Source organism: Plasmodium gonderi (genome assembly GCF_002157705.1).
Source record: "Plasmodium gonderi DNA, contig: Pgo-contig_45, whole genome shotgun sequence".
In the NCBI taxonomy this organism is placed as follows: domain Eukaryota; phylum Apicomplexa; class Aconoidasida; order Haemosporida; family Plasmodiidae; genus Plasmodium; species Plasmodium gonderi.
This window is the reverse complement of record NW_021628979.1, coordinates 76,609-88,301: the sequence shown is the minus strand read 5'-3', so window position 1 is coordinate 88,301 and position 11,693 is coordinate 76,609. Positions and strand designations below refer to the sequence as shown.

General features: G+C 18.6%; 1 protein-coding gene across 1 annotated transcript; it reads right to left on the bottom strand.

Annotated features, from left to right (window-relative positions):
- Nucleotides 1–3,945: 3,945 nt before the first annotated feature.
- PGO_000500 (variable surface protein) lies at nucleotides 3,946–5,072 on the bottom strand (the record flags this gene model as incomplete). Its single annotated transcript, XM_028690781.1, has 3 exons — nucleotides 3,946–4,122; nucleotides 4,202–4,831; nucleotides 5,046–5,072. The coding sequence occupies 3 exons, from the start codon at nucleotides 5,070–5,072 to the stop codon at nucleotides 3,946–3,948; spliced, it is 834 nt and encodes a 277-aa protein (XP_028546582.1).
- Between the last annotated feature and the right edge of the window lie 6,621 nt (nucleotides 5,073–11,693).

The following is an 11,693-nucleotide window of genomic DNA, read 5'->3' as shown; positions in this document are numbered from 1 at the left end:
ATAAATGAAACTATGTATCTAATATGTAACTACTATAATAATATTAATTAAATAAATATGTATAATACAAGGAATTATAGCAACGTAAATGGAATAAGATATAATAATATGAAACAAAGAAATTAGTGTGATGCGTTTTGGAAATTTCAATTATTTTAATGCAATAAAATTTAAATAGCCATAGTAATTTTTAATTAATTTCTAATATATATTAAAAAGGGCTAAATAAATGATGTAAGAAGTTATATGAGAAAATTATTACTACATCATTTTATATACTATACTTCTTCATGTATACAATATATTAGTAGTAATCAGTGAAAACAGCACATATAAATTTTTATTATAACACAAACACATATCATATAATATGATTAGATATATAAAATGTTAATTATAATAGAATTATATATTTATGCTCTGAAAAAAAAAGTATTAAGATTTATATTCCTTTAAATTCTATATACATTACATTGATTATAAGTGATTTTTTGAATTTACTTAATTAATATCCTGATTTATATTTATACACATATTGCTACGCTTTTGATTTCAGACAGCATATAGAATATTACATGTAACTATATTAATTAAACACGCACATATATATATTTCAAGCATGTATCATATAATTATAATACATAAAAATAGTAAAATATATGGAAGTACTACCTTCTATTCTGTATGAATTTTATTTTGATGTAAAAATATTTTAACTTATGTAATTAGACACCAGGAAGGGTAATGATTAGACACAAGGTAAAAATATATATTGTGCTATATTTGTGTTATGTTATTGATTGTATATTATACTGATAATATAGATATGAATTATTTTAAAATGAATTATTCTTTGTTTTACTAGATTTTTCCAAAAATTTCCTAAATTATTCGTGCTTAAGCATAATTAAGAAAAACGACATATTTCTATTCTTATTAAATGTATCGAATGTTCATTTTATCATGTTATATAACATTAGAATAAGTCTTTTAGTCACAGTATTAAATGTTGCATTCATATATAAATCGATTATTTTAGTGGTATTAATACAAAAGTGAAATTTAAAAATAGTATCATCTATATAATGAATAGAAACGCATTTTTTAGAGAATATATATAGAACTAGAATAAATATATATTTAAAAATATCATATATATGTACACATAAGTCATGGTATATTTTCTAAAAATATAGTTAAATAATTTTCTATCTATTATCATAGGCTTTAAATCTTATACCTTATATTAGCATAATACCATTAATGTTCTATTCTTTTTATACAGCGAGATATTATATACGTTTTAAAATCATTACTACATTGTATTATAATATATAATAAGATATTTATATATATAGCCATCTTTTATGTCAACGTATATCTTGAAAATTCTCATTTTTATATAAATTTTTTAAATATTATATAGATGCTTATTAAAGAAAGAGCAAAATGGATACTGAGTATAAATGTACATAGATAAAAATATAAATTCAATAAGGCCTATTATTACATTATTAAAAATTTTAACAGAGAAGTTAATTAAGATTGGATACATGAAAAAATGCAACGGTAAAAAATCAGAAATATATATATATAAATGTATATACATACATATTATGTTGTATTAATAATAGGTAATATAAATAATCAAAGTACCACTAAATGCTTAATAGAATGCTTAGAAAGGTAAACAAATATATAAATATGATAATATAATTCATGAATTATTATAGAATAAACAATAATAAAAATAATATAGAAAATATTCTTAGTACAGAATTAATGCAATGTGTGAATAAAGATGTGTTAATAATAAAACATTATTTTACATAATACAAAAATCCATTAAAAAGCATAAATTATTAAAATAGAAAAAATATGATGTTACACAAATAGAAAAGGATTATAAGAAATATACATATATATTAAAAAGGAATATAAGATTGATATTAAAAAATTAAATTATATTTAAAAATGAGCCAAATTTTTTACAAAGATACATGTATATAAGACAAATATTTACTATATAATAAACCAAAACTGAAAAATATAAACATAAATAAAAAATAATTAACATATGGAACTGAAGACCAAGTAATTATATATTTTTACACATTTATATAGATAATTCAAATAGATTATATGAATTAAAAAAAGAATTAATTCTTGTAAATAAAAAAAAAAAAAAAAAAAACATAAATTAAATGTCAATGTAAGCAAAAACTGTATATATAAAAATCAAATGAAAACAACATGTGATAAATAATTTCAGCAAAATTCATTATCTATAAACTATATATAATATAGTAGTAATATTTTCTAAACCTAAAACCAAATAAATATACCTGAATTGAAAACAAATGTAAGGAACATAATATTCATAATGTTTTCCATCCAACTTTTAATACCATAGAAAAAATTAAAATAAATATATTTTTTTGAATAATAATATATGTGACATTACATTATAGAATTTGATTATTTATTAAACCTTACTAAATAATAGATTGTACTATCTTAATTAAAAATGCTTCTATTACCATATCATAAGTGTAATTATATTAATTTTTCTCTTATTGAAGTGTAATAAAAGTTGAATACTATAAAAACACATAATAAGGAAATGTTCTCTAATATATTAAACTTATAAGGAATATAAAAAAATAAATTAAATAATATAAATAAAAAATGTGGTAAAATAATTAAAATATAGATTATAAAAAAACATAATATCACGTAATATAATTTATATGATTAAAGAAAAAAAATATAATTTAAATGTATTAGAAAGATGTAAAATATGACTAGTATTAAGTTGATGATATAGAACAAATTTTAAAATTACTTAGTATATATTGAATACAGGTGGAATACTCATTATGGATAACATAATAAATTATTCAAATAGATTATAATGCCTATAATTCCATGATTATTTTACGATAAGTATAATTAAAAGCTTGTTCTATAGTTTTGAGCGAATATAACTATAATTAGCGAAATTAATAGTATAATTTTTGTTAGAATATTTATATATATGATAAATGTTGAATTTATAAAAAACACTTATATTATTATATACGTTATGAATACAAATAAACTATAATCCTTTTGAACACCATTAATATTGAATATATTTAGCATATATTCTTATCATGAATTTATACATAATAATACAAAGATATTTTTTCAGATTATATATATTATTATTCATCGATGAAATTTTATAGTATATAATTTAATATATATTATATATTGCATAATAAAAGAATTATGTTTTTACATAATTTTTGTCAAGTTATTCCGATATATAAAGGTTGCAATTTGATAAAAATGCTTATTTAAGGACATGATGTCTGATATAAAGGAACATTACAAAAAATGACGAATATACAATAATGGAAATCGTCAAACATGTAAATGAACCATGACTAATATAGAAGAAATATTTTATTTAAAATAATCTTTATGTAATGTTATATTTATGGGAGTTAAATAATTTTATAAAATATATCATAATAATAGAAAATTTACTAAACACTTAATAATTCCTGTGATATAAATAATTAAAATATTAATAAATATAGAATATATTCTAATATTATAAATGTCTATAGTATGATATTAATAATTTTGTGAGATAGAAAATTCAAAGGAATTCAATGTTATTCACATGAATATGTTGTATTAATTTTTAATTTATTAGATTTATAATTTATTCATAATTTATAATTTTATATAAGTAAAACAGATTTTATAATTAATTTATTTATGTAAAATACTCTTTTGAATAAATCAATGCAATATTTAATCCATAAAATACATATAAAATGATAACATATCCATATTAAAAGAATGTACATAGTGTATTTAAAGGAACAATTATTAGTATGATATATATGTCACATAGTCTTTATGACATTTAAAAGTAAACACCTTTTCATATTAAATATTTCTACTCTTAAAATTATTATATAATACATTGAAACCTGTAGTTTCCGACAATTTATCATAATTTATGTAAGGTTTATATATTTCTTGTGTCAATTTATTATAAATGTTTCTTAACGCACTTTTACCCTCTCTCATTATTTTTCTTATCCTAGAATTCTCGGGACTAAACTGTAGCATATAAAAAAAAAAAAAACATATATATTTATTATTATTGATGTTGTTCAGAATTTTAAAAAGAGAAATATACAGGGAATAATTGTATAATTTGTATTACGTTATATAAAATAATAATTATTATAATAATCCCAAATATTGTATATCCGATAGCGGAAGAACTAGATATATAATATGTTTTACTAGATAAGGAACTATGTACAATCTGCTGAATTTTTGCTTTATCATCAAAATTAGAAAGGGATAAACTAATATTGTTATTATTGCAAATATCGGGTATTAAATTATTAGGAAATTCTAATGAATATACTCTTGTTTTTCTCTCACACCAATTTTTTGAATGATCTACTTTTTTTAACAAAATCCACAATTTTTCAATATATTTATTCCATTTTTCCTTATTGTTATGACAGTTTCCGCTAAATGTATATATAGCACATTTTTCATTTAACCATTTATTCAAATAGTCGCATAATTTGTTGCACACCTTTTGGTAACTTTCATATTCATCATTTGAACTATGTAAAGCACAAAGAGTTTTAGCTTTATTAATATTTTCAATAAGATAAGCAGCAATACTTATCAATATTGGATCATTTGTTCTTACAATATCTCCATGATCTTCTAATATAAAATTTTTCACTTCAACAGGTGCTTGAAAAAATGCTTCGTGGCAGCATTTATCTGTAAACGGATTTTTAGACTAATAAGATAATTAAAAAAAATGAATATATATGAAATTAAAAAAATTCATTAATATAAATTAGGAAAACAATGTGCTAAATATAACATAACGAATTGTTTATTCTTTAAATATTAAAATATACACAATTTGTCATGATTAATCACAATATTAGATAAATTAGGCAAAAAATGATATTAAATAAGAATTTATACCACAAAATAATTTTCTAAACAAAGATTATACGCTTACATTGGCACATATATAAATTAAAAATAATATAATTTTTAATAAAGTCTCATAAATAAAACATTTACTATTTATAATTAAAAATTAAATATCTAAAATATATATATAGTTATATATTTTTTTTTACAAAAATAATACAGACATTTTGAGACAATTAATAAAAAAAAACATTTTTTTTACAAATGTATAAATTATGTTAGTAAAAATAAATAAAATAATATTTAGTATGTAAAATTAATTATAAGTAAATATTAACTTTTTTAGATATGAAATAAAATATATATACATGAAAAAAAAAAGTAATTATATAGAGAATGATATAAAATTTTTACATTTTCTATTATCAGAATCGAATAAAATAATAAATAACTATGATTATCCTATAAGTTTAATAACATTAATATATACAATAGAATGAATAAAATAAAATTAAAAAAAAAACACATGCTTGTTGAATATATATAATTAAAAATAAATTAAGTATGTTAAAAAAACATAATGATTTATCTATTTATAAATTCTTTATATATTAAAAAAAAAAATATATATATTCCATTCAGATTGACATTTCTCTCTATGTTATCTATGATTTATTCATGCATCATACTATATATATGAGGCTCGAAAAGGAATATATTTGTGGAAAATTCATGTGAATATATATAATTTTATAAGCATAAAAGTTAAGTGTTTATGATAATAATAGAAAATATATTTTGCGTTAACACTAATAATTTATAAAATATTATAATAATAATAATGAGGTGTAAAGTACTTTTTATTATATATGTATAGAGCAATAATATTTAATTCCTTGTAGGAATAAAATAAGGGGAATTTTATAGAATATCATATTTAAAAGATAAGAATATAAAAGCTTTTAATTCATAAATTATTTTTTTATACATTATTTATATGTAATATTTATTGTAGATTTCTCTCTTTTTATGAACCGTAGAAGAATTAATAACTTTTATAGTTTTTCCAGCATTAGTTTACATAAATTTATAATTTATTACTTAGAACGCTGTATTTGGAGAATAGGGATAGTAATATTTTTACTATTACCTAATAAATGATTGAAATATACTAATTTTCATACTTGCAGCATATATTATTTATTTTTAAATTTGAAACATCTTATATTTAATAATATATTATTTTTATTTAAGTTTGAGCCTAATACATAGTAATTAAATGTTATAAATCTACGAATGCATCCTTTTTTTATTTTTAGTTAATATATATAGCAACTATATTCTTATAAGTTAATAAATTAGTTTTTTTAAAAAACTGAGTTGTTATCTTTCTTACAAAAATACAATTATAATGTAAATGCTAGTTTAAGAAATTAGGTGTATCATTTGTATTTATAAGTTACATTACGTACGTTGGACAAATTAATTAATACACTATTATGATCATTTAATAAATAATAATAGAAAATATGACATATCAAATAATTTAAGTATTACTGTGTTCATTTATCTTTATTATTGTAATATATTGAAGAAAATATTTTTTTCCATGTATTTCAGTAAATATTTATTTTTTTTTATTGTCTGTTTTGTTTTCAATTATTATTTCATTTTCAGAAGTATGCATCACAAAGACATTAAGTACTTAATTACCTAACAATGGATTAATACTTTTTACAAATAATTGTGAAACAGTTTTTGCATGAAGAGGTGTTACTTGTCTTTATTCATGTAACATAATAGATATAATTATATAATGCTTATGTAGCATGATATTTGAATTCATCATATGAAGCTTAGTGTGCATTTTTATGTGAATATATCAAATAAGCATGTAATATATAAAATGGTATTTATTCTGTATGAATTTTATTTGATTCATATGAAGATATATTCTTTTTTAATGATTATTTTATTCATTTATGAACTTTAGAAGTATCATATAATTTAATTTAGATATATTATAAAATCACAACATTGTATTAAATATAGATCATTGATATTTCTTAAAAAAAATTCATCTTGTAGATATTATAATACTTTTTAGCTGTGTGAAAAATAAATTAAAGTTTTATTGTATATTATAAAATGTTTTGTTTTGGTATTTATACTAGTTAAAATTTATTAATTATCATTTTTATACTTATATCATAGTTTTCCTACAAGGAAAGTTTTATATTAAATAATTTATAAAATAGTTAAATTAGCATACCATATTCTATAAGATTATTATACAAATAATTTAAAAGCAGAATTTCTAATACTTTAAGCTTAATGCAAAACTAGGAGATTTAAACGAAAAATTCATTTATAAAAATGTTATGCTAAATATTATCTGCGTAAATACATGCTCGATAAAATCCTTTAAAATGAAAACCCTCTAATCATAATTGTATTAAATTAACATTACTTCAAAAATTTAATCAAACGATAAATCATAATAAAAAGAATAATTTTTTATAGCTACAATTTTTCTTCATATTTTCATTAGTAGAAATGTATATAGATCCTGATAATTGTTGTTATAAATATATTCATTTTAAATAAGATTCAGGAATGTAATAAATCATTCAGTTTTATGCAACTCAGGATAACACATACTTTTATTTTTTTATTTATCACTTTTTTTTGTAAAACATTTACTGAAATTGATTTTTTATTTATGAAATATAGTATATAGTTTTATTTAAATATGCCAATTTTTTTTTTGTTTTATTTCTTCCATATAATCCACAGTAGATATATATGATTAATATAATAAATTGCATGTACAAATCGAGGTGCAAAAAATTTCATTTTATTAAGTGATATATAATTATTTATATAAAATGACATATTATTTTTTGTAGGATTAATTCTTAAATAATATTCTAAAGACCTGATGTTAAAAATATCATATCCACTGTACTTGTAAATGTATATATAATATAAAATATGTAAATATTGTCATTGAATTCATATGCTTTTAAAAATTATATGGAGGAGTGTGTAGCCTTATATTAGTTATGTTCTTGTTTTATAACATGTGTACATTGTTAAATTTAATATTCATATATACTTCTGATATATTTTTTCATATTTCATAATACATACAGTATTTATATAAACATATAAAATAACATAAATTTATTCTCTATATATGATTACATTAGATTTCCAATATATTCCATTTTTATAGAATAAAATACTTATTAAATATTACATAACATTACAATTATAATTCCAGTAATAATATTGTAAAATATATTATGCCTGCTAGTCCCTTGAATGCTTTAAACTTAATAATATTAATAAAGACGCGTTTATTACATATTTACACATGTTTAATAAATAATTGTTATTAAATAATTATATTTATCATTTATCTTTATGTATCAAACTAGACAATTTTTTTTATAAGATTAAATAAATGTGAAAATTTTAACAGATAATTAAGTGAAAAAATATTATGTGTATATAAAAAGTAAAAGTGAACATTGGTAATAATTAAAAGCATAAATAAAAACATGAACGGCTAAGGCTATGCATGGCATACAGATGAGAGTAATTTCAATGTAATAATAAATAGAACTAATGAAATTTTTAATAACAGATTATATGTATTCCCTTTTACATAATATACATTACAGGATAAAATGTTCATTGATATATAAATATTTATGTAAAAAATTTTCCTCTGATACATTCATTTAAGATACATTATATAATGTAATTATAATGAAGAAATATATTATAAAAAATGAATAAAAATTATTGATAAAATGAGTCTTTTTGTAATATATATGTTTTTACAATTCATTGTCGTATATTATCAAATAATGCATTTTTTTTATGGATATTATGCAATATGGAAACATATTTTAATGTGTGCTGTTCAATAAATATCTGGAAATTTTTTGAATTAAAAACTCATTCTTAGTAAAAAAGATCTTTAGTGTACAAAATACATGAACAATATATTTCTGGAAAGATATAAATTATTAATTCTTATATTAAATAATAAGGAAGAATAAGTTATGTTAATCCGACAAGGGTATTATTTAAAAAAGGTTACAAAGGAAGCATATTATAAAAGTAACATTATAAATTCTACAGAAAAAAATAAAACTGATGAATCAAATAAAGTTATTTTTGTTATATTTGTTTTAAAATTATAATATTATCAAATTTTATATTATGAAAGGTATTATCTATGTAATTAATCATTTGGCTCTTTTTATTTATATATATTTGTTTTTATTTTCTTTTTTAATACCTATTTCTGCTGAAAAGCAATATATATAGTTATATACTTTTTCTAGTAAATATACTTTGTTGTCAATAAATTAAAATTTACAATAACTGCTATTCCAATATTAAATACATTCACTGTTTGTAATACTACATTCAACTATAATACATTAAGTATTATATTTTATACACTTATATTTTCTTATTTAATTTTACAGTATTTAAATATGGAATACTGTTTTCAAATATACCATGAAAAAAGCATTTCCATTTATGCGATTATATATTAATAATACATCACCATGTATAAATATAATGACTTTTTTATACACTTAATATAGCTTATCAAAATAAAATGCAAAAATAATAAATATATATTTTCAGGAATCACACAAATTAATTATTATAAGAAACGATAATGATAATGTTGCATAGAGCATAAAAGGAATAAATGAGAATTTTGAAATATTATCACACCCTCCCCATGGAATTATCTATTTTTATCTTTTTAAGAAATATAATATAATGATGCTGAATTTTATAATATTGCATGATTTATAATATTCTTCTATAATTATTATTATATTCATAGTGTTCTTTGCTATTTTCCCTCTTCATACATAGATTTATAAGTTCTGCTTATAATGGGATAATGTTTTGAGGAAAACTATAATATTGATTATAATTAATATTCCAAAATTCTAACAGGGTACAAAAAAAAAAAATTAAAAAAAAAATTTAATTCCGTAATACTACAAATGAAATAATAATATAATATATATAGAAAGAAAAAATAATTGATAAAAATGAAGATATAAATAATAAGACGCATGAATATTTATTATTTATTAATGTATGATAAAAAAAACAAAAGAAGTCATTAGAAATTACAACTAATTCTTTACATTATAATATGTTATTTTCTTATCAAATATGGTATTAATTGTTGAACATACACAAATGTATTAAAAATTTTAACAATAATTACTCATAATATAATCCTTTATAAATGTATTCACAATGACACTTCTATGAATGTATTGACGCTTATATTATTACAAAAATTTAAATGAAAAAAATATTTATGTATGATTAGAATTATAGTTATCATATAATCATGTTAAATAGATATAAATATATATACGTGCATTTTAATATTTTATTGCATTATAATAGCTTCAAATTTTTTATATAATACTTTGTCATAAATATAAATCATGTTTTATATATGCATGCTGCAAAATAAATACCAATAATAAATCTTAAAAACATATATAATTATTAATATAAAAATAATAAATTAACCAAGATCTAATAAAAAATATAAAGACGTATTCCTCAAAAAATGAGAACATATTTACAGTGCAAAATAATTTCTGAACATTGTAAAATAAAATATTATCCTATGATCTATATACTTAATCTAAATCTTGTACCTATTCCCCAAAACCCAGAATCCTGAGCTATCAGGTATAAAATATGTATAATTTTTATATCAGTTATATAATCATAAAAAATACACAAATAAAATACATTATACTATGTTTCTGTGTTTTTCAAAACAGGAATTTGTTTGTCAATATTATTATTATTTTATTTTTAGACACTCTAATACAAATATATTTAGGATAGAGAAGGGTATTGAAGGTGTAAAATAATATGAATGTATTATAGTATTACATACAGGTATATTAGACTTTACAAAATTAGTAAAAATAATTTTTATGGAAAATATAATTTTTGTTATAGCAATATATTTTACTTTTTTTACTATAAAATTTTAGAAGAATTTTCTACATATAATATAATTGTAGAAAAATATAAAAATATTTCTTTTAACATAAATTATTCAGATTAATACAAAGATATTTTAAATTATTTTTCAATGGAAATTGTCACCAAATATATTCAAATGTGACTTCATACCATGTCATATTTACGTGATGTAATTTCTTTTGATGTTTCAATTTCTAGTGAACCTATATGTAAATATTTATATTGTTGAATACATAAGAGCATGGATAAATATATTATTGATAAAAATTTAATTGTCATGAATTATATTAAAATTTAATAATTAATTCATTTTAATAATTCCGTTATTTCTATATAATGTAATTAAATATATAGTCGCACTACGCATATATTAGATATTTTCTAATAGATCGGTTGAAACTTCACAAAGTACATTAGGCATATTTTCAAAAAACGTTATATTTAATAAAAATATTTTTGTTTTTCCTTATAAATTATTGATATTCAAAATTAATATATAATTCTGTATATTTTTATCCTATTTTATGTTAAAAAAATTTTATACTTCCTTACAGTTATACTTAAAAATTCAAAAAAAAAATACTACAGTCTAAGTTTAAGAAAAAAGTATTGCACTTTTTAATGAATATATTTTATGTCAAAATTAATTA